At 49.4% G+C, this 23,381-nt stretch overlaps 3 protein-coding genes and 1 pseudogene across 3 annotated transcripts; 1 reads left to right on the top strand and 3 right to left on the bottom strand.

The window, feature by feature from the left end:
- Window positions 1–5: 5 nt before the first annotated feature.
- Window positions 6–1,097, bottom strand: LOC133927789 (beta-amyrin 16-beta-monooxygenase-like; annotated as a pseudogene).
- Window positions 1,098–2,571: 1,474 nt separating this feature from the next.
- On the bottom strand, window positions 2,572–6,297 carry LOC133927280 (tyrosine-sulfated glycopeptide receptor 1-like). Its single transcript, XM_062373671.1, has one exon. It carries the CDS (start codon window positions 6,085–6,087, stop codon window positions 2,905–2,907), a length of 3,183 nt encoding a protein of 1,060 aa, XP_062229655.1. The 5' UTR covers window positions 6,088–6,297; the 3' UTR covers window positions 2,572–2,904.
- Window positions 6,298–11,047: 4,750 nt separating this feature from the next.
- On the top strand, window positions 11,048–11,859 carry LOC133927278 (probable calcium-binding protein CML29). The gene has a single exon (XM_062373670.1). It carries the CDS (start codon window positions 11,129–11,131, stop codon window positions 11,600–11,602), a length of 474 nt encoding a protein of 157 aa, XP_062229654.1. The 5' UTR covers window positions 11,048–11,128; the 3' UTR covers window positions 11,603–11,859.
- Window positions 11,860–16,121: 4,262 nt separating this feature from the next.
- On the bottom strand, window positions 16,122–17,242 carry LOC133927788 (uncharacterized). The gene has a single exon (XM_062374179.1). It carries the CDS (start codon window positions 17,097–17,099, stop codon window positions 16,122–16,124), a length of 978 nt encoding a protein of 325 aa, XP_062230163.1. The 5' UTR covers window positions 17,100–17,242.
- Between the last annotated feature and the right edge of the window lie 6,139 nt (window positions 17,243–23,381).

Raw genomic sequence — 23,381 nt, 5'->3', positions numbered from 1 at the left:
TCCCTTTAATGCATAGGCTCAATGTCGATGAGGAAGCCCTGAGACGGGTACGGCAGCGGGAACCTGTAGAAGCTGCCACCTGAAGCGCGTCACGATGTAGTGCAAGGTCACCAGCGTCTCCACCCTGGCAAACTCGTTCCCGGGGCAGACGCGCGCGCCGCCGCCGAACGGCACGAAGGCAAAGGGTGGTACCGCCGACGGGTTCTCGAACCGCGTTGGGTCGAACCTGCCGGGCTCTGGGAAGATGGCCGGATCCTACTGCGTCATGTTGGCCGCGTGCATCACCTGCCACCCTTTGGGTATGAGGTAGCCGCCGTACTCGATGTCGTCCACCGTCTTCCTCAGCATGCTGAACACTGGAGGGACCATCAGCAGCGTCTCCATCGCCGCCGCCCAGGTGTACGGTGTACCGCATCCTGCCGAGGTCCTCCCACGACAGAGCCTGCCCCGGCGCCTTGCTCCGCGCAATCTCTTCTTGCTCTGGTCGATCCATTACATCGTCCATGGACTAGAACCCATCAGGCCATCAGCATGCATGCTATTGTTTGCTAACTTATGATAAGACCGCAAAGCCAATTACCCTGGACAACTTTAGCGTAGACGTCCTTGTCGGCGTCGAGCTCCCGGATGAGGAAGGTGAGGAGGGCGGCGGTGGTGTCGTGCGCGGCGATCATGAGAAACATGGTGTTGTCTATGATCTCCTCGTCGGGCAGGCCCTCCGCGAGCATGTGGGTGACCACGTCGTTGGCCGGCGAGGTCTCCCCACGCTCCAGCTTGGCCCTCCTCTCTTGGATGACCCCAGCGACGGCGCGCCGCCCGCGCCGGCTAGCGGCGAGGCACCTGCCGAAGGTGGTGAAGGGCAGGTTGACCGGGACCGCCCAGATGCCCCTCACGATCATGAGAAACGCGGTGATGCTTGTTGGTTTGAAGTTGGATGTAGGGACAAGCTGAATTAGACAGCAACTGAGAGTGACATCAAGATTAACAGGATGAAGAAAAAGATGGTATCTCTGAATAGGCTGCTAGAAAGGCACCAAGGTTGTGGTTCCTTTGACTGACTGTTGGGACACAGAAATGAAGAGCTCCATATTCTGCATGTTTCTAAGTTTGGACATCTTGGTGCCAATGACAAATATTAAGTTTTCGATGAAGCAAAATTTAATTTGTATTCCTGCAGATGCAAGAGGCATGCTCGATGGGGAAAAAGAAAAAAAAAAGAAACAAAAGAAGACAGACGCGTTATGATTTTATTTTATTTTTCCTGATGCCGGTGCACTCGGGGGACAACTTAGCTTCACCTCTATTTTCTTCTCGTTAATTCTAAGTAGGAATTAACATAGCGCTCATTGCTCTTCTAGTTGTTAGTTACGTCATATGGAGTACTAACTTCGTTCTCTTTTACTTGTCATTTAAGACATCGATACGATCTCCAATAAATATGTTTAACCATTACTTTTGACAACTGTTTCTTGATAAAAATTAGATAATGTTAAAGTATTTTTATGATAAATTCATTACTATTATTTTCATATGTCAAATTCAAATAGTTTTGTGTATATTAATGGTTAAAGTTTTTAAAGTTTAATTGCACATATTTTAGAACGATATTTATTTTAGAACGGAGGTAGTAAGTAAACGTTTGCAACTCGTCATATTTTGTTATTCAAATGGCACTGTTTTTTAACAGTTGCATGCATACGCTCGCGTATGAGGAGATGAAACCAGATATCAAAAGCAGGATTATCACTGATGCCCAAGAGAGCAAAGTGCATGCCGTATGACTGAGAACAGTTCTTACATGCTTTTGCAGGTCAGCAATTCAAACTGAGTCCAAGGAATCAGAAAGTTAGCATTGCACCGACATGATTCAGATTTCTGAATTTTGGTTATTATTTAAGATTGGCCTGGTTAAGCGGTGACCGTTTTGAATTTCAGAAAATTAACCTGAAGAGCAGCACTTGTAGTAGCTAGTCTTTTACTCCCTCTGTTTTTCAATACTTATCACTTTTGATCAAACACGTATATCAAAGTAGTACCAATTTTAAATAGAAAATAACAAAAATGCTTTTAGGAACTAACCCAAATATTCTAGAACCCACCGTAAATAACTGATAAGAGATATTATTTTGTAAGGATAAAATTGTGACAAGTATTTTAAAATAGGGGAAAAGAAGCTCTTTGAATTGAGCAACACTGAGGATGCTCCCAAGTTAAATTCTAAACAGTATTAGTTTATATTACGTCCCCTTTTTGGAGCAATCAACTACAAGTTAAATTCTAAACAATTCTAGTTCATATTTCGTCCCCCTTTTGGAGCAATCAACTACAAGTGAAATTCTAAACAGTACTACCTCATATCTGTCACTTTCCGGAGCAACCAATGCAATCCATCTTTCTTTATGAATTATGCTGTCCACATATTCACGCCTTGTTTAGTACAATTGTTTCTGTTAGTATATTAAACAGACCGAGAAATGTAGATGAATTAAACAATAGCTCAATATGCTTTTGATGCACTTTCAATGTTCATACAATTGAGCTTGGAAGTGCAAGATTTCTGCAAAAAAGAACGAAATTCGAATACAGAAGCTCATAACTGTGAGCCTTTTCTTTTCAGAGATGTACACATAACTGTACAATTTGTTAGAAAACCAATGTACACGAATTAAGCACGATGTCAATGCACTTTCCATGTTCGTGCAATTGAACTGGAAGTGCAGTATTTCCACACAAAAAAAGAGAAGGAAAATTGAATACAGGAGCTCATAACCGTGAGCCTTTCCTTTTCAGAGATGTACACTACACACACAATTGTACAATTTGTTAGAATGCCATTCTTCTACTGAAGTTAAACCTAGTCTGATGAAGTACAAGATTACCACTTACAGGTTTGTTCTCCTTTAACTATATCTGCACCTGCTGGTCCACATCTACATTCTCCAGGCAGTGCACCACCTCTTGGATGGTTGGCCTCATGCAAGGATTGTGGTTGATACACTTGCAAGCGATTTCAAGCACCTTCAGCATTTGCTCTTCATGCCCTCTTCCTCTGAGTGCTGGATCCAAGACCTCAATCTCCTTTCCCTGGGACCTCATCTCCCTTACCCATTGGACTAGTTCCTTCAACTTGGTCAAGACCTGGACAGGCCTCTTCCCTGTCAGCAGCTCAAGCAAGACCACTCCAAAACTGTATATATCACCTCTCAGCGTGGCCACCCATGCTTGCCCATACTCGGGAGGAATATAACCCAGGGTGCCTACGAGCTCTGTTGTGACATGGGTGTTATAAGGAAGGATCAATCTGGAGAGGCCAAAATCTGCAACATAAGCTTTGAATTCTCTGTCAAGAAGGATATTGCTGGACTTGATGTCACGGTGAACAATGCGAGGCTTGCAGGTGTTGTGGATATAAGAAAGGCCCCGGCTTGCTCCTTGTGCAATCTTGAGCCTTGTTGGCCAGTCAAGAAATGAGTTGGCGTCGTCCCTGTTGTGAAGCCAATCGTCCAGGCTCCCATTCTCCATGAAAGAATATATGAGGAGCCTTGAGCTTCCCTGGATGCAATAACCCCACAGTGGCACAAGATTCTCATGCTGTGCCATGGAGAGTGCTTCAACTTCTGCAGTGAATTCTCTTTCCATCAGGCACATCTCACCATTGAGTTTCTTGATTGCAAGCTTTGATCCATTGGGTAGCTCTGCCCTGTAGACTAGACCATTGCCTCCACAGCCGATAATGTTCTGCTGGTCAAAGTTATTTGTGGCCTTTAAGATATCACTGAATGTAAGATTGTTAGATTCTCCCTTGCTCTGAGGTACCATCACCAAAATGCTTCCCTTTATCATATCGCTCAAGTGCTTGGAAGCAGAGTTGAATGAAGTTGCTTCTATGTCCCTGTTGTTGCTGTCCTTGTTTCTGTTGGCAGATTTTATGCTTCTGATGGACAAAAGAAGACGTCCCAGCAAGAAAAGGATGGCAAGCCCCCCGAAGAACACACCTAAAGAAAGTGCAAAAATTGTCTTCTTGTGCCTCCTTTTTATGGAGGCTGAAGGTGCTTCTACTGAGTCACAACGGAAGCTGAGCACAGGGCCACATAGCTTGGGATTCCCACTGTAGCTAGAATTTGAAAATGTATCAAATTGTCCTCCAGTTGGAACTGGTCCTTGTAGATCGTTGTTAGACACATTGAACTTTGAAAGGAAGTGCAGATCACTCAATGCAGATGGGAGTTCACCTGTGAGCTGGTTGTTTGACAAGTCTAGCACTTCCAAGCTTGCGAGGTTGCAAATTTGTTGCGGTATTTCTCCAGACAAGCTGTTGGAGCTGAAGTCTAGGATATTGAGTACTTTCAAATGACCAATCTCCAGGGGAATGACGCCTGTCAAGCTATTGTTGCAGAGACTCAATACACTGGGGAAAGCATTGAGCTTGCGGTATTGACGTGCTTGTGTCCAATATACAGGTAACTCAAGGAACTTTGGATCCAACTTGGCAGCATTCTTCTCGGATTGTAGCATCGGCATCTCCATCAATGTAGTTGGGATATCCCCTGTAAGCTTGTTGCTTGATATGTCCAGAAAGAAGAGGAGTTGCAGTCCGTTAATCCAGGATGGTATTGGTCCAGTAAGTTGATTGTTTGATAAATCTAATATCTCCAACTTTGTGAGCTTTGATAGCCAAAGAGGGATTTTCCCAACCAATGGGCATGCATCTATGGTCAGAACCTGAAGGTTCTCAAAACCATCAATTCCTTCATCTTGAGGTATGGTTTCACCGTTGAAGTTGGTTCCAATAAGCAGGGAGGTCAGGTTCTTGCAGCTCTTGAGTTTCTGAAGTGCATCTGTGATATTTGTGAATGAGTTATTGGTAATTGAAAGGAAGGAGAGGGACCTGAGATTGCCTATTCTTGGCGAGAACTGGCCACTAATATTATTGTAAGCCAACCGCAGCGCAATTAGACTGCTGCATGCATAGATGCTTTCAGGAACTGTACCAGTAAAATAGTTCATTGAAAAATCTGCAATTCTCAAATCCAACTGGGCAAAGTTAATCCTGCTAAGATCTCCCCTAAAACTGTTGTTTCTGAGGGTGATGTACATGAGACTTGTGCAGTTACCTAGGGCCAATGGCAGCTCACCAGACATGTTGTTGTTGTCTATGTGGAGCTCCTCCAATCTTCTCAGCTGGCCAATGGAATCTGGCATCCTGCCGCCGAGCCCAGTTGATCCGAGATCAAGGACAACCAGATTGCTGAGTTTGGCAAGGTTGGAACCATCAAGAACTCCTTGTAAACCATTGTTTGGAAAAGAGAGGTGCTCCAATGAGGTAGCCCTGAACAGTTCATGAGGTAGAGCCCCATTAAGGTTGTTGCGGCCAGCCTTGAGTACTGTCAACATGGAGCAATTGCCAAACTCTGGGGAAATAATGCCACTGAATTCGTTGTAACAAAGGTCAAGCATGGCAAATGATGGGGCGTGGTTGCAAATAGAAGATGGCATCGGTCCCATAAAACTGTTGTTGCTTGCATTAAGAGCAATCAGATTCTTCATCACTTCCAGTGTTGTGGCTGGGAACTGTCCTGTAAAGAAGTTGCTTGACATATTCAGTACCTTGAGAGGAAGGCCAGGATATGAGGATTGCCGCTCTTGCAGAGAACCAGATAGGCGGTTGAAGCTGACATCCAGGACGATGATGCTGCTAGAGAACACCAGTTCCATTGGCAGACTTCCGTAGAGTGAATTGTGGGACAGGTTGAGGTGCAGCAGCCCGGTGAGATTGCTGAGAGATGGTGGGATGCTCCCTTTGAGGCCTTTAGAAGCCAGCATGACATCCGTGACCACGCCATCGCTGGTGCAGGCTATTCCTTCCCACTGGCAGCAGTCTGTGCTGTTCACCCATGACACATTGAGGCCGCCATTGCCGTCTGGCGAGAGCCCATCTAGGAAGTCGACGAGGGAACTCTTCTCTTGCTCCGTGCAGGAGCTGGTGGGGGAGGCGAAGGAGAGCAGGAGGACGCAGGCAATGACAAAGAAAGGCACGGGTAATTTGGTGCTGCTGTTGTTGCTGCACGGTAAATTGAATGGCTGCATGGTTCTCTCATGAAACTGGCCTGCTGCAGAGAAGCTTAATTTGGGCTCTGATTGGCTAGAGAACCAGAGGTTCGTTCTGCGGCAGCATGGGGGAAGAAGAAGCTGTTTGCTCTTTCTGCGTTGTTGATATTTCCTTGCCTTGTACTCTTGTTCCCTCAAAGAAAATGGCAAAGGTTGATGCTACAGACACATCCAAATCAGTTTGTACACGTTTGCCACTAGAGTATTTTCAATCCAGAGTGGAAAAAATAAATACTTTCGTTGCCCAGTTCACTTGTTTAACGTTTTGCTTCGGTAGCTACAATTCTACGTGCAAAAGTCCAACTTTCCTGTTCAAAGCCTTAGTCGTTATCCTCCTCCAGATCGTCATCAAACTTTGAGAGTTGCTATTGAATAGTTTTTTTTTTGGAGCCCAGGTTGCTATTGAATATTGCACCATGCCCATAGAATTTATAGTTGCATATATTCATGCATTGATCTTCTGAATCAATGATATGACTTAAACCAAACCATGAATTTCACCAACCTAATTGCACGATAATTTTTTGCTTGATATTGTTGGTATAGCACATGAAAACCTTGAGAGGAATCACCCAAAAGTCGAAAATTCTAACCTCGGACAGTTTAAATTAAGATTTTTTTTACACAAACAAACAGCTCGATTGCCTACCCAACTTGCTTAGAACAAAGGCTGCTATTGTTGCTGTAAACAAACAGCTCGATTGCCTGTCCTGAGCACATAACAAACAGCTCGATTTCTTTACATATTTCATCACAATGTTCTCCTCACACTTGGAAACCTTTTTCTGAAATGTTTTTGCTGAGCAGGGAAAATGCGTCCTCAGTGCGCGAAAGGAACAGGTGCTGAAGATTCGAGCGTCTGCGAGGCACTTGTGGAGGAGGAAGTGGCAGGTGCATGGTGAGCACTTTCTTATCTTGACACATAATTTTAAAAAGATATCATTAGCGTCGTCGTTGTGTACGTCTGTGGTTGATTGAGGAGCAAGTGGAGCGCAGGATAATGGCGACATCGGGAGGGGGTGGGTCTATGGGTGGGTACTCCCGGGCCGTTTCAAATTATTCAGTCTTCACTTGATTACCATCAGCGTCATGCAGTTCACATCTATTGGTTACAATACACTAGGGACTAGTCAGATGTGTGCATGATTTACATACAAGCTAGTTTTCAACTCGAAGACCGTATATAAAGGAGGGATAAATCGCCGGCCTATAGACTCGATCGGCCGTAGGTCATAAAAACTTAGACAATTTGGATATGATTTGGGTTGAACTTTTGAAACTTTGACTATCAATATCTCTTAAAATATATAGTCTGAAAACATAGAAATAATATGTAGATTTGTCTTAAATGCACTTCTTAGTAGTATCATAACTTATTGGATTTCATAAATATACTTTGATACAAAATAGTGGTCAAAGCTATGCTTTGAAAACCATATCGTTATCCAAAACACTAAGTATTTATAACCGGAGCTTACATATTGCTTCCTGCCTTTACACTATGAGTTTATCGGCTTCGGGTGGTAAATGAATTGAATCACATCGATAGCCGTCTCTTTTTTTATGTAATGGCAGTACAATTTTCGACACAGTAGTTTTTTAAATAAATATTAAATTTCACGTCTAAAAGAACTCAAACTTGAATAATTTAAATCGTACATATAACACTCTGAACTGTCCCTATCTCGATGGATGGCTGCGCATTAATATTGCATGGATGGATCATCAGATGAGTGATCCATCTCATAGAAACACCAGGCGTTGCCGGGTAAGTGCTTCGCCCACATACTTATCTGATAGAGATGCGTAATGATGCTTGGGAGATATTTCACTTATCTCCACTAAAAATATACAAGCCATTGATAATCACAAGGGTCATATAGTCAAGATATTTCATCGTGCATGCTTAGCACTTAACACCACTTACATTTTTCACATAGAAACTTTATTTTTTTGCACATACAAAGCATGGGGAAAATCATTAGTCAACTAATTACGCTTCATGCACCTCAGAAAACATATGCCGTGTGTTCTGGTTTCTTAATTTTGCATGCCCAAATCTCTCTTCAGTGTAAAGTCAGAAATGTATTCGGTCCCATGCTTGCATTGTCAACGTCTTTGGTGAACGGATTGGTTTTCCCGTTTGGCATTTGGGATTAGGTGAGGTGGTTTTGACGATTGTTTAATTAAATTACATGTAACATAATCTAACACAAAGTTTAATTGGACGGCCGGCTTTCGAACGGAGACCAAACTTACTCCACCGAAAACGAGTAATATATCGAATCGCATGCCACGTAAATCCATCAAATCCTGTAAGATTATGGTGAAATCTCGACATAAACAACCCTCAGAATCCATGATTTCGGGGTGAAAACAGGAACTAAACCACACCGGCAGGTTAAGCTGGAAGAAGCTGATTTGCATGCTGAGCCCCATGTCTTACCAATTCTCTGAAAAATGAAACAGTTGGTTGCTACCTCATCACTTATTAAAAAATAGAAAATTTTATTGACTCTTATGGTTAAGGTGTACGTAATCGTAACCTGTTATTAGCTTTGACTTAAATGCATTTGCTTCCTCTGATCCTGAACCCTACTTCAGAGTTCAGACTCTCGTGTTCAACGGCACGGCTGGTCAGACTGGGTAAGTAAGCCGGCCGGATTGAAGAGCATATCTCTGCATATCTAAGACCGGTTCTTCTGGGGCCCTTGGAGAAGGTTCAGGTTCTGAATTTCAGATACAATGCCTCCTGGAGAGACTGAAAAATCGTTCTGCTGACTTTGGATTTCTTTCTTTTTTTTGAGAACGCGCAGAAGATTGAGGTGGGTTTTGACAAATTCATAGGGTTCTGGATCGGTCAATTTCATAGGGGCTGCGTGCATTCTTGTGAGTCAGTTTGATTTGGCTCCGGCGCTTTGCCAGTCGTAGCTAGGGGTTGTAATTGGACTTAGGGTCCGGGTACCTATAAGTTCTGTATTTGATAGGTCTGGATTTGGATCTAAATTTTCACCTACGGGTATGACAAGTCGAGTACGTGAAATAGATAGGGTCAAGCTCCGGTTTTCAGTTTCACCAGTGGATGCTCACATATCACCCGAAATCCATTCTCGCGGTCCAACCCAACTCACCCATAAAACGGACCCAACTCACGCATGAGCTCCGTTCAACAGCAACAACTCATGCACAGCTCGCCGTCACCTTGCCCGGCCTCCCTACCCAGCCTCCTATCTCCCCACCGCCCGACCTCCACACCGCCCCGCCTGGCCTCCCCGATGCCGCCCCGTCCGGCCTCCCTGCCCGTTGGGTAGCACAATCGGTGCTTGCCATGCGGCCGTCGCCGACTGTCGAAGCCGGGCGATGCAGCGGCCCCTCCCAAACCTTATCCCTTCGCCGGCCCCTCCCCTGTTGTCCATCTCTCCCTCATCTCCCTACTCAGCTGCAAGGAGCAGCAGGCCTCTTTTCCCCTTCATGTGTTTCCTCTCTGAACAACAAAGCAGCAGCTTATAAAATTTGTGTTCGCCTCTTTCGGCCTTGTTTGTCAGCGAAGCTCTCAAACCCGAGGGGCACCCGGTGGGTGTAGGTTTAGGTGTCATTTTTCATCTATTTGTCATTTGGGACTCAGCTAGAGTTGAGATTAACGGGTTTCGGGTTACGCGTGGTTTTGCTCCACCTGACCCGACCCGACCGTTATCATCCCTAACTGTAGAAGCATGGAAGCAATGCCAAAGCGAGTCAGTCGTATGCAGTTGGTGTTGAACAGAAAAGAGGCATATTTTCTTTTCTTTTTAGGAAAGAAAAGGATCCATGCTTTTTTAGGAACGAAAGGAAGCAATTTGATGGGTACTTAATTGTCACATGGAGAAATGGCACCAAAATTAACGTTAGGTGGTGATCTGGAAGCCTTTCTGAAGGATTTGGTAGACAATGCCGGACAAACACGTTGACGAGCATGAGTTTTTCTTCCTTCTTTTTCTTGGAGGCAAGTTTTTTCTTTAAAAACACAAGTATAACTCGTGGACGCATATATTCACACCATCATAAGAACGTACTCATACAACGACTGCCGAAGATGCTAAACTTGAAAATTAACGAAGTCACCATAAACGGCTCGCTGTCTATGAGTACGTCATCTATTACTGAAAAAATTACATGTTGATAAGACAAAAAAAACCAAATATGAGATTTGATCGTAATAGATAATAATATAACATATCTCCACTAACCATCTAGTTCTCCTTCTAGGCAAGTTGACCTGAGCGAAAAGAGAGGTCTTATACAATCCGGCGGATTTGAAATGTTGGCCCTGTCCGTACTCCATATGGCTTGTTAAGAAAAAGAATTCAGCCCCAAGATATCCTCCCTAGTCGAGTTTCTTTTTTCTTCAAAGAAAATAAAAAGAAAAAGAATCAGATAATGGAATGAGAGCCGAGATTGAGAGGATTTAAGCCCATCAAAGATGCAATTGGCGGCCTACGACATCATCAGGCCCAGTCGTCTCGACTGCTAGAAAGATGAAGCTGAATGAAGAAATGCAGATGGCCCTACTCATCAAGAGGGTTTAGGCCATCAAGATGTGTTCATTGAGCCGAAAACCTCTCATGATGTAGTGAACAAATGAAGCCCAGCAGCTGAGTATGACAGTACTCATCGAATCATTTGTCCAGCCATCACGTGAGAATCCCGGCGGCTTGTCCAAAAGCCAAGGCATCGCGGCGCCGGAACAAGATGCTCGGTTCCATTGATTCCATGTCGACACAAAGCAACCAAAGGTTCAGATTCCCCGGTCCAGTCTATGTCGTGCACCGCGGCATCGGCACAGACCCGATGCCGTGCAAAACGTTCGGTGCACACTGCCTGCTCTCACTGACGTATGATAAAAAATCGACGCGCGAGGTGGTGATCACACGCTGGCTCTCGCCCTTTTTAAGACCGCGCATGCAGCCGAACCGGGATTCACAAGCACACAGCAGCCAGCAGAAAAACTCAGTGTACACCTGCAGCCTCGTGCACGCGCGCGATGGCAGCGGCCGGGCGGCCGCTGACGGTGGACTTCGAGGCGCTGAGCTACATCAGCAGCCTGGTGGAGGCCTTCCAGGCGTTCGATTCCGACGGCGACGGCCTCGTCACCGCGCCCGAGCTCCGCGGCCTGCTGGCGTCCCTGGGCCTCGACAAGTCTGAGGCCGAGGTCAGCGACATGCTGGCGCGCGCCGACGCCGACCGCGACGGCCGGCTCAGCGTGGAGGAGCTCCTGGACGTGATGAACGCCGGGGAGCTGGGGCTGGGCGCGCTCGGCGCGCTGCTCCAGTCCGCCGTGCCCGCGCTCGAGGCCGCCGGCGGCGCGCTGATGGGCGCGGACGAGCTCGCTAGGGCGCTCGGCGTCATGGGCACTGTCAGCGTCGAGGACTGCGCGGCGATCATCGAGTGCATGGATGGAGACGGCGACGGCGCCATCAACATCGAGGAGTTCAAGTTCCTGGCCGACCTGCTCTAGATCGAGCCTTGAGTGTACACGCGTGGAGGTGAGGTTCATCTTCGTGCTGTAATCGACAATAATGAAGCAAGAGTGTTTGAGAGTCGTGGAATATGTGTTTATGCTGACTCTCCTATATAAAACATAAGTTTAGTGCGCTCACCCCTCCCTCCTCTCCCACTGTTGTTAAAAAAGAGAGTAAATTTTATTTTAGATCATGCATTAGTGTACTTGGTGCACTTTGAACTATATTTATCAACAACTTCCACTTTAAACCATATATTTGGTGCTAATATTTTAATTTGCATCGTGTTTAAGAAATCAACATTTGATTATGCTCACGTGACGAGCAATTTCATCCATTTTAACTCTATGTATTTATCTGGAAGGGTGGACTAATGTTTCCAGACCAAGCTCTCATCCTCTCAGTTCATTCTTCGTTACATACTTTCTCTTTGGCCTTAAGTTGATAGAGCTGTCTTTCCATATCACATATGATGGTATCGAGTTTATAGCGCCGGTGAACATCCAAAAAGTTAGCATCCTACATGTAATCTGCCATGTTCGCTAGCATTGCAGAGATATGCATTAGGCTGGCGGCGAGTTAGAAATGGATGAGGTGGTGCGACGATGCAAGTGCTGACTTGAGGAGAGATGGTGGCAGGTAGATATGGCTGGAGAGGAGCAGCCATGCAGACGGCAATTTGAGGTGATGGTGTCAGCGAGGAATATAAGCAGATGATGAATTCTATGAGCGGTGGAATTTGGACTCTAAAGGCTCAATATGTAAAGGTAGCCTTAGCAACTTAAGACCAAATGGGAAGCATGCAACAAAGAATGAACTAAGAGAAAGAAAGCTTAGGTTGGAAACAATAGTCCACTCTCCTAGTTGAATCCGTAGAGCTGATGTGAATGGAACTGCTCGTCACATGAGTACAGTCAAATGCCAATTCTTAGACATGGTGCAAACCGAAAGATTAGTGTAAAATATATGATTCAGAGTGACACCTATTGTAAAATATGGTTCAAAGTGCATCGAATGCATTAATATATGGTCCAAAGTGAAATTTGCTCTAAAAATACTAAAATTGTTTAAAAAAACAGCCGTAAAAAACCCCATAGAAAACCACATGAGTTTGGTGCTTTTTCTACAGTGGTGTGCAAGTGCATGCGGCTTTGAGCGGGATTTTTCCCAACTCGTGCAATCTGTAGTGGCCTTCGAGCAGGATTCTACCTAGCTTGCATGATTTGCGGAAGCATTCGAGCTGGATTCGTGTGGGGGCACGAACCAAATCCTCCCCCAATTGTTTTGGAATGGTGGCGGCCCTTAGCGTAGATGGCAGGTAGTGGTGGTGGGACTATGGTTGTTTCAGCTTGGAGGCGTGCAACGGTGGCCCTCATCGTGGCACCGATTGTCGAAGATTAGTTCCCGTCAATATGTCTGTAAATTGACCAGGTACCTTCGAGGGTAGAGATTTAATAATAAAGCGAGACAAACGATGTATACAGATTCGGGCCTTCAATTGGAGTAATATCATACGTCCTGTGGGGGGTGTTGTTGCCTTGTATTGATGATCTCGAGTACAAGCAAGATGGCTCAGACTATTACAAGGAGTTGATTGGATCTAATCTATCCTAGGGCTAAAGTCATCGAGTAACTCCTCTATTGTTGTCTTTCGTGTTGCTTGTTTTCCTCCCCCCAGCCTTTCCGCCTTATATAGGGGTAAGGTGCTGACTCCTATCTAGTTGTAGTTGATAGGGAGTTGTCTTCTTTGATGTACAAGTAGATAGATCTGTTTTGAATACATGTCGTATCAGGTTGGATAACCTTCTTGGTATATACTTATTTGATTCCAGGTGTATCAGGTACCGCTGATTCGGTTCTGTGATACCTGGAGTTACCGAATATGCGTCGTATATACCCTGTCTGTATATGATGTACTCCTTATGCGTATATACTTCATAGTTAGATATTCGACAATAGCCCCCTAACTCTACTCTGGAGGAGAGGTTTTCATGAACACCTACTCGAGTATTGCCAAGTTTAAGCTTGGTCGAGTAAAGTAGATCAGGCTCATAGTCGAAAGAATTGAGTATGGATGGATCCTTTCTCGAATATCGAGTGGAAGCTCAGTCGGGTCAATTGCCCTGTGGCTAACTGCACTTGAGACTTGAAGAAAAAGATTTAAAGAACCCAACTGATCGACATCCGACTCCGAGTAGAATTAAAGAACCTTTCAAAATTTGAAACATCGGGTATATGTGCATTTAATACAGGCAGAAGGGCATGCAGAGATTTGCACGTCGTTATCATTCCTTTTTTCGCGCAGTTGGACGCAGCAGTTGCTGGCGCCTCGCCCGATCAGTATGACGAGGCGAGGTTCATGATTGAGGTCTGGACGCCCTCAGCTATGCAAGAATCTCGGCTGGCGGAACTCGAAGCAGAAGGAGTGGTGCCGCCGCGCGGCTTGGTCGAATGGAGAACAGCAATGGGTGAGAGATTCCCTTCCTGGAAGATCGAGCACGAGTTCATAGTTTTTAAGTCTTTCTTCCATTGTGGTTTCAACATCCCTCCTTCCAAGTTTGTTCTCAATGTGCTCGATCGATACCAGATTGAACTCCACCACCTGAACCCCAATTCTGTCACCATGTTTAGTGTTTTTGTTCATCTTTGTGAGGCTTTCCTTGGTATCAAGCCAAGTTTGAATATTTTTCAGTATTTTTATAAATTGAAGAGGCTTACTGAAAATAAATGTGTCGATGATGTGGTTTCCAGTTAAGGAGTGGAATGAAAAACTCCTATATATTGGCTTCCCTAACTTCCTCTTGGTCGAAGGATTGAAAGAAACTTTGGTTTTACATCTCCAATCCCGACCCGATCGGTTTTTCTGTACGACCTGTGGAACAATATCGTACATAGAATCTATCCCAAAATGTCCACGTGACTAAACACTAGATGTCTAAACTACTCTCTCTAGCCGAACACCAATATTACCGATTCTATCATCTCCGAAAACTCGACCAATCCATCAAGTCGCTTGCTGAGTGAGCCACATCTTTAATTCCGCTTGACTAATGATTGCTAGTAAAAACGGCTAAAGCATCAACAAGGAATTTCCTATGACTTCTCTTCATGGCTTTACACGACATCTCACTCTAACTGAGCCGAAACGGATAATTAAATCACTACACCGATAAAATCTTATCAGGCCGCACATCAACAAGGAACGGCTCCCGCTAACCGTTTAACCGAATCAAACGAGACCAACACTATTAGAACGACCTTGATGATACCTATGACTTATGTTTTAATCACAAAGCCGAACTTGGCACTTATTTTCAGCTTCCAAACTAAGCCTATGCACGCCAATCGGACTAACCATCCTCAAATACGGCGATGTATTCTACCATCAAACTCCATTTATGGACAAATAAGGATTACGTAGAGGTTACCCTTGATGCAAGGATCACGAGGTGATGATGAATCCAACGAAACCCCCCGCAAATCCCTTCTTCCTCTTTTCCTCTTTCATTTTTCTTTCTTTTATTTTCCTTTTTCCTCTTATGTTCTTCCTTTGTTGCTTTGCCTCCTTCTTTTCTCATAGCAGAACAGCGCAGCAGTGCAGTCGTGGCACAGAATGGCAGCCGAGCACGCGGTGAGGAGGACGGCATCCGCAGCTACTGGTGGAACACCGTCGAGCAATAGGGTGATGTAGCGGCTAGCACAGGAACAAGGGGCGACAAGCGACGAGCAGGCGACAACACAAGGGACTGCTAACGGTGGCCTGCGGTTGGGCGGAACCGAACGTCAGCGATGGTGGATGGTGGTGACGGGGATGGCGACAGCCGGTGGCCAAGCGCGATGGAGACAACGTTGGCTTGGCGACGACACGGCTAGGCGACGTGAGCTCGAGGCGGCGATGGAGAGGCACGACCCGGTGGCGACCGACGCAAGGAGTGGCGTGGTGACTGAAGCAGGTGGCGGCGGTGATGGCCAAAGGCTGGGTGGCAACAACGGTGTGCTAGGGTTAGTGATTGGGATCAAATGGGGTTCGGGTCCGATCGATCGAGGCCTCGGTCCCTTTTATGCGACGGCTGGTCGACTAATCGAGACGGTTGGTTGGTTGGGATTATTTTTTTCTTCTTTTATCCAATGATCTAAATTTATTGGATTCTTTACAGATCACCGGGTGTCCAAACGGGGCGTTTCAATAGTCAAACGGATTTGTTTCGACGAGATCTACGCATCCACGATATCTGATCATTCATCCGAGCGATGATTCAAAAACCACTTTTCGTTGATTTGAAATAATGTACGGTCAACACCCCTTTCTTTCTTAAATTTCGTAGTACACTATTCTCATTACACTTCCCAAAACTCGGAATATTACAACAATTTCTTTAACACATACTGAACAGAACAAAGTCAGCCCTTTGTTGCAATGTACAGATGATCGCATTATGCGTGCGATATTAAAGAGAGATTTGATCCTACCATTGATGCACCAATGGCCAAACAATATTAAACTCCTACAGGGCCCTAAACTCTATGAAACGATGGCATCAAAGAACGCTTCACGGCCGTGGAGCTCGCGTATCGCGCTTGGCTCCGCTCCCGCATGATGGGGTGCATCTGCCACTGCCTCTGTTCCAGCATCTTCGGCACCTCGATGACATGGATCTTTCGGTGCCGCTTCGCGTCCGCCGCTTCTTGGTAGCCTTCGTGCAGCTTGCGCTTTGTAGCCTCCATCTTCTTCTCGGGATTGGAACGCATTACACGGTCGTCGCCGGCGGCGTGGCCAAGGAAAGGCGGCGCCTTATTGGGTAGCGGCTGTGCAATCTTGGTTGAAGCTTTTGTGTTCTCCATCCTCGCGCGATCGCTGCCAGCAACCAGTGCTGTCTTATTTAGCAACGGATCAAAGATCTCTGCCGCCTTGACACGACAGCAGCTGGCGCCGACGGGAACTATCTTCTTGGGGTACGGCTGGCTCTCTCGGAACTTGGCTTGGTTCTTCGTCTTCGCGTCATGATCCGAGGGCACGTTGTCGCTGTGGCCGTCGGAGAAGTGGTGCCCCGTGTTCTCGGGAGGCAGAGGCTCGGGCAGAGCATCCAGCTTCTCCATGGCGGCCTCGGCCCTATTGATCTCGTCCTCAATGGAAGCCCTCCACCCGCGGACGACGTCGCGCGCGAGGCCGCGAACGCGCTCCGACTCGTGATCCCTTAGCGCGGCGATGGCCTTGGCGAGGTCGGCGGACGACGCCAGGATCCTCGGCACCACCTCCGCGGGCACCGCCTGCAGCGTGACGAGCGACAGGGCCATCGCGTCGTCGAGCACGAGACACAGCTCCTCCGCCTTGCCGTCGTCCGAAGCGTCGCAGAGCAACTCGACGATCTGGCCCCTGACGAGCCGGAACTTGTCGCGGGAGAGCCCCGGGCCGGCGTCCTCGATGGCGGCGTCGACGTGACCGAACGCCGCGAAGAACGGCTTCCAGCGGCGGAGCGCGCTTTGCCCGGCCATGGCGGCTAACCTGCCTAGCGAGTGGTGGAAGGATGGAAGGGGAAGAGAGTGGCGGCGGGACTCGGGAGTGGGCGTTGGCTTATATTGCCCGGGCGACAATTCGAATCGAAAGCGGATCGGTGAGCAACGCCCTCACGCGCTTACCAGACACGTTCGGACTGAAGTGAGATGAGTTCGGATTGACAGTTCGGATTAAAAACTTATCAGTTGAGGAGGGAGTCTTCCTGTTCTTTGATTGTTTCCAGAAGCTTTAGAAGCTCTGCATGTCCGCCCTTCACCGTCACAAGGTAGAACTACGTCACAAGCAGCATCTCCCTCCCCCACATCGATCTGCATGTTGTAGCTTGCTCGACGATATGAAAGGAACACCAGGGAAGTTCCCAATGATTTGGAGATCTTGAGGCACGAAAAATGCGGAGCCACTTTATATTAATATGACACAAACACACGCGGGGAGAGAGAGATATCGATGGAGAGATAGATGCCCTTATTGAGCTCTTGCCGCCGAGCATTCCTCCATTGAATCGGAAAAGGTCGCGCGATCATTGTGAAGCCGCGCCGCCTGCCTGGTGTTGATCCATCACCTGGAGGTGCCGTTTCGATTCTGAGGAGGAGGAGGAGGAGGACGTCGTTGTCCTCCATCGACCATCGTGAGTAGTGCAATGTGTATGTGCGTGTGTTCAGTCTACTTCCGCCTGCAGTCAGTGCCAGTGCGTGCGCGCGCCGCGGGGGTTGAGCCCTGCACGCTTCTGTGGAGCTGGAGGCGCAGGGCCGGCTAAGGGCAATAGCACTGCACGACGAAGAAATCCCCATTGCGGAGCGTCTGGTTAACCGGAGTAGAACAAAAGCGTACAATGTGCTTGCACGTTAACAACATGGCTAGCACAAAGCTGCACAACTAAACAGTGCATCGTGATTCATGGTAGGGGAAGAGGTACCTGAGTGACCTGCTCCTATGCATTCAGACTTCAGTTTGGTTCCACAAGAAGGAGAGGGGGAAACCGGGCAAGCATATATGCAGGAATCTATTCGATGGGGAGCTGCGCCTGCGAGCATAACACATGTAAACATCTCATGCTGAGCAGCAGCAGCTTGGTAGGTTGCCTTGGGTTGCATCATTCTCATGCAGGGCATGGGGCCTGCCCGGCCGGCCTGCTAGTTCAATTCTTCGGAGTAGCCTGCTTTGAGAAGAAATTTGCACAAGTGTTATAGACAAGCAAGAGACTGAAGAGAGTCATGCGAGGTTGTTGTGTGCTGCAGATTGACTTGTGCTGTTTGTTTTTCATAATTACCGAATGCTATCTTCTGAACATCGACTAAATTGCACAGCTCAGAAAACAGTATGGTTTGCATAGAATCTCAAAAGTGTACTAGTACAGGCCAACATGTTCTTGCGAACAGGCACGGTGCCTAGTGGCAGAGTTCTAGGCGTGAGCCGAGCTCACCGGGGTTCCATCCTCGGTATCGCATCATGTCAAAAAGCCTCCAACGAAAGCTCAAGAAAGAGGCTCGGTGTTAAAAAAAAAAGTAACTTGTTCTCAACTTTGAGTGTTAAAAGCACACGTTTTTGATGACCCGAATTGGTATGCACGTACAAACCGTGCGCCTGACCGGCTCGCCGAGGCCTCACGGCGTCGCGCACCGGAGACTGGACTACGGGAGCAAGGTGCGAACACGAACAAACGACGCTTGCAACTGGTGAGACGACACTGATCAAGCAGCCGTGACTGAAAAGCTCAGGATTCAGGATTCGTTGCTGCCAATGCATGCGCGTGCCACCGATTTGAGCCTTGCTTTGAGCAGAAATTTGCACACAAGTTTCAAACAAAGGCATATGGTGACCGAGGTTAGGCGCTAGACACTCAACAGCGTTGCAATATCCTAAAGAATTTGGAGAAATCACACGGTTAGCAACTTAGTAACATACAGATCAAAATAAAGTCAGCTATTTGCTGCAATGTACCACATTACATGTGCCACATTAAACAGAGATTTGACTCTGGCTAGGATCGATGGCCAAAAGATTCTAAAACCCTACAGAGCCCTAAACCCTCTGAAACGATGGCATCAAAGAACGCCTCACGGCCGCGGAGGTCGCGCATCTCGCTTGGCTCCACTCCCGCATGATGGGGTGCATCTTCCTCTGCCTCTGTTCCAGCATCTTCGGCGCCTCGATGACATGGATCTTGCGGTGCCGCTTCGCGTCCGCCGCTTCTTGGTAGCCTTCATGCAGCTTGCGCTTTGTAGCCTCCATCTTCTTCTCGGGATTGGAACACATCACACGGTCGTCGCCGGCGGGGCGGCCAACGAAAGGTGGCGTCTTCTTGGGCAACGAAATCTTGGTTGAAGCTTTCGTGTTCTCCGTCCTCAATGTCAGTCGTGGAGACGGCGAACGCCTGCGGCGGACACTCGGTGAACGCCGGCGGCGAGCTCGAACACGAGGGAGAAGAAACACAACGCGAATGTTTGGACACGGGAGTTGTGCTTCAAAATCGCGCAGCCTTTTCTGTTGTATGAGTTGCTATTTATTTGAAAACGGGAGAGATCATGCCGCTCATGGCGCGCACGACGCGAGGAGTGTGCGCGTCCATCCCCACGCACCGCGACGTCCGGCCATGGCGGCATGTCAACTAACTACCACTATTCTAGCGCGCGATCACCACAAACACGATGTCTGCGCGCATGCACGAAAATGGAAACATGCTGCCTATCCTATCTATAGCACATAGGAGTGACTAACAATTCTCCTCCTACTCCTAGTGTGCCTGCTGTACATGATGAACACCAAGCTTGGAACGCAGCTCGCAGAACCGTTCACGCCCCAGAGCCTTGGTGCAGATGTCCGCCAACTGCTCCACCGTCCCAATGGACTGAAGCTGAACCCTGTTCTCCTCGACACACTCTCGAATGTAATGGAACTTCACGTCGATATGCTTACTTCGGTCGTGGAACACGGGATTCCGGCTGAGCGCGATGGCGGACTGGTTGTCAATCTTCAGCGAAATGGTGGCCGCCTCCTCGCCCTTGAGCTCGGCTAGAAGACGGGCAAGCCAGACACCTTGGCATGCAGCAGTGGCCGCGGCTATGTACTCTGCCTCGCAGGAGGACAAGGCCACGACGCGCTGCTTCTGTGACTGCCAGGTGATCACGTTGCCGCCGAGGAAGAAGACCACTCCAGTTGTGCTCTTGCGGGTGTCAATGTCGCCGGCCAAGTCGCTGTCGCTGTAGCCGACGAGCTGAGCTTCCTTCTTCCTCCTGTAATAGCATCCGAACTGCAGGGTATCGGCAACGTACCTGAGCACCCTCTTGACGGCGGACAGGTGCTCGGTGGTGGGATTCTCCATGAATCTGCTGATGTAGCCCACCGAGTATGCGAGATCGGGCCTTGAGTTCACCAAGTAGCGGAGGGAGCCGACGATGCTGCGGTACATGGTTGGGTCGACTGATGGAGCCGAACTCAGCTTGCTGAGCTTCAGGCGGGGCTCCATGGGAGTGTGACTGGGATTGCACCCAGCCAACCCCGCCGACTCCAGGATCTTAGCGGCGTATGCGCTCTGGCAGACGGTGATCCCGGCCTCACTCTGGGAAACCTCCAGCCCCAGGTAATAGTGGAGGAGGCCGAGGTCACTCATTTTGAACTTCGTCTTCATCTCCTCCTTGAACGTGGTGATGTCATCGCCGCTCCCGCCGGTGATCACCAGATCGTCCACGTAGACACCGACGACAAGCCGACGATCGCCCACACCTCGTAGATACACGGCGTGCTCGGAGGTGCTCCGCTGGAAGCCCAGCTCGATCAGGGAGGAATCGAGCTTGGCATACCAGGCGCGGGGCGCTTGACGCAGGCCGTATAGCGCCTTCACCAAGTGCAGGACCTTATTCTCTTGGCCGCGCAGGACGAAACCAGGCGGCTGCTCGACGAAGACTTGCTCTTGGAGTACACCGTTCAGGAATGCCGATTTAACGTCCATGTGGTGCACTGCCCAGCCTTGTGAGGCGGCATGGGCGAGTAGCAACCTCACGGACTCAAGTCGGGCCACCGGCGCGAACACTTCCTCAAAATCGATGCCCTGCTGCTGCACATATCCTTTGGCGACGAGACGAGCTTTGTGCTTGGTGATCACGCCCGTGGCGTCCTTCTTGGTCTTGTAGACCCATTTCAGGCCGATCGGCCTGACGCGTAGAGGAGCATCGACGAGCTCCCAGGTTCCGCTTGCCTCGATGGACGTCATCTCATCCAGCATCGCGTGACGCCAGTGCTCATGCCGCATCGCCTCCTCGAACGTCGCCGGCTCGGCGTCGCTTGCCAGCATGAGGTGCTCCTCCAGGTTTCGCTCGACGAAACCGGGCAGAGTTGACTGGCCGATGATGTTGTCGACGCGCCGAAAACGCAGAGGTGCCTCGTCGTCGTGGTCGAAGTCCAGCTGCTCGCTGAAGCCGGACCCGGGCGGCGTGGCGAACTCGACGTCGTGGGGCTGCTGTGCGCTGGACGAGCCAGGAGCTGGAGTTGAGGCCGGAGTGTGCGCTGGCGCGAACGGAGGTGAGGACGAGCCTGGGGATGCCGGAGTAGCCGAGCCTGACACAGTGCTTGCCGACGGAGTGCGTCCCACCGTCGCGCTGGTGGTGGTGATCACGGTGGGCACCTCCACCGCTGGCTCGTCGATGATGAAGTCGGCGTCGCCTCCGTCGTGATCAGCAGGCCATGCCCACTGAGCGCCTTCGTCGAAGACGACGTCCCGACTGATGTGAACTCGGCGAGTAGTAGGATCATACACACGGTATGCCTTGGACCCGGCCTCGTACCCGACGAAAATCATGCGCCTGCTGCGGTCGTCAAGCTTCTTTGGATTGGGCGAAGTTACCTTGACATGGGCGATGCTGCCGAACGTGCGGAGGTGATGAACGCCCGGCGCACTCCCCGTCCAGAGCTCGTAGGGTGTCTTGCCCCCAATGCCCTTTGACGAAGACCGATTCAGGAGATAGACGGCCGTCGAGACCGCCTCGCCCCAGAAGACGCCAGGGAGTCCTTTGGCCTTCAGCATGCACCGCGCCGTGCCCACGACGGACTGGTTGCGACGCTCCACGATACCGTTCTGTTGCGGTGTATACGGTGCCGTGAGCTCGCGACGCAGTCCGAGCTGGGCGCAGTACTTGACGAAATCCGCCCCAATGAACTCGCCACCCCGATCGGTACGGAGTGCGAGCAGCTTCTTGCCGGTCTTCCTCTCCGCGGCTGCCTGGACCCGCTTGATGGCTGACGCTGCCTCGTCCTTGGACGGCAACAACACCACCCACATGTATCGGGAATAATCATCGACCAGGAGAAGGAAATACCGGTTGCCACTGGGCGTCGGCGGCGTGATCGGACCACAGAGGTCGCCATGGAGAAGCTGGAGGACCTCGGTGGAGTGCCCCAGCGCCTTCTGCGGGAACGGCGTGCGGCGCTGCTTGCCGGCGAGACACGCGTCGCAGACTTGCTCCACCTGGCTGAGCAGAGGCAGGCCACGGACGAGCCCTTCACGGGCCATTTTGCGGAGGGCGGTGAAGTTGACATGCCCGAATCGGGCATGCCAAACCCACGCGTCCTCAGCGCCCCGCGCCGCCAGGCACACCAGACGTGCGATGGTGACGTCGAGCACGTACAGGCGGCCTGGGCTGCGGGGAATCTTCGCAAGCAGCCGCATCTCCTCGTCGCGGACGCGCATCACGCCTCCCTTTACCAGGACTTCATAGCCGCCCTCGTCCAGCTGGCCGACGGAGATGATGTTCGCCGTCAGACGAGGGAGGTAGTAGACGTGCGGTAGTGAGCGGTGCTCTCCATTCTTGCAGGAGAGGAGCGCGGTGCCGCTTCCCTCGATGCGGGCGGTGGAGCCGTCCCCGAATCGCACGGATCCGGTGATGCCGGTGTCGAGGCTGGCGAAGGCAGACCGGGCGCCCGTCATGTGGTTGGAGGCGCCCGTGTCCAGAATCCATCGGCGCGGATCCCGGTCGACCGCGGAGTCGAAGGAGGCGAACACCTTCCCCTCGGTGAGGTGGATCTCAGCGGCTGGTGGCGGCGGAGATTCGGTGGAGAGCGCAGGCGGCGTGGAGGATTTGATTTCCTCCTGGTGGGCAGTGGCGAGGGCCAGCATAAGTGTGGCCTCTTCCTCCTGGGTCACATGAGCCTCTTGTGCCGACTCCTCCTTCTTCTTGAGACGGCAATCACGGGCCCAGTGGCCCTTTTTGCCACAGCGCGGACATGGATCGTCCGGCGGCAGGCGCGTAGAGCTGGAGCCGCCCTTG

Source organism: Phragmites australis, chromosome 8 (assembly GCF_958298935.1).
Source record: "Phragmites australis chromosome 8, lpPhrAust1.1, whole genome shotgun sequence".
Lineage (NCBI taxonomy): Eukaryota > Viridiplantae > Streptophyta > Magnoliopsida > Poales > Poaceae > Phragmites > Phragmites australis.
The sequence above is the reverse complement of the archived record's forward strand: the minus strand, read 5'-3'. Positions and strand labels throughout refer to the sequence as shown.

What these genes read in the sequence shown, in the direction of transcription:
- LOC133927278 (XM_062373670.1), top strand. Translation starts at nt 11,129, where the DNA reads ATGGCAGCGGCCGGGCGGCCGCTGACGGTGGACTTCGAGGCGCTGAGC.
- LOC133927280 (XM_062373671.1), bottom strand. Translation starts at nt 6,087, where the DNA reads ATGCAGCCATTCAATTTACCGTGCAGCAACAACAGCAGCACCAAATTA.
- LOC133927788 (XM_062374179.1), bottom strand. Translation starts at nt 17,099, where the DNA reads ATGGCCGGGCAAAGCGCGCTCCGCCGCTGGAAGCCGTTCTTCGCGGCG.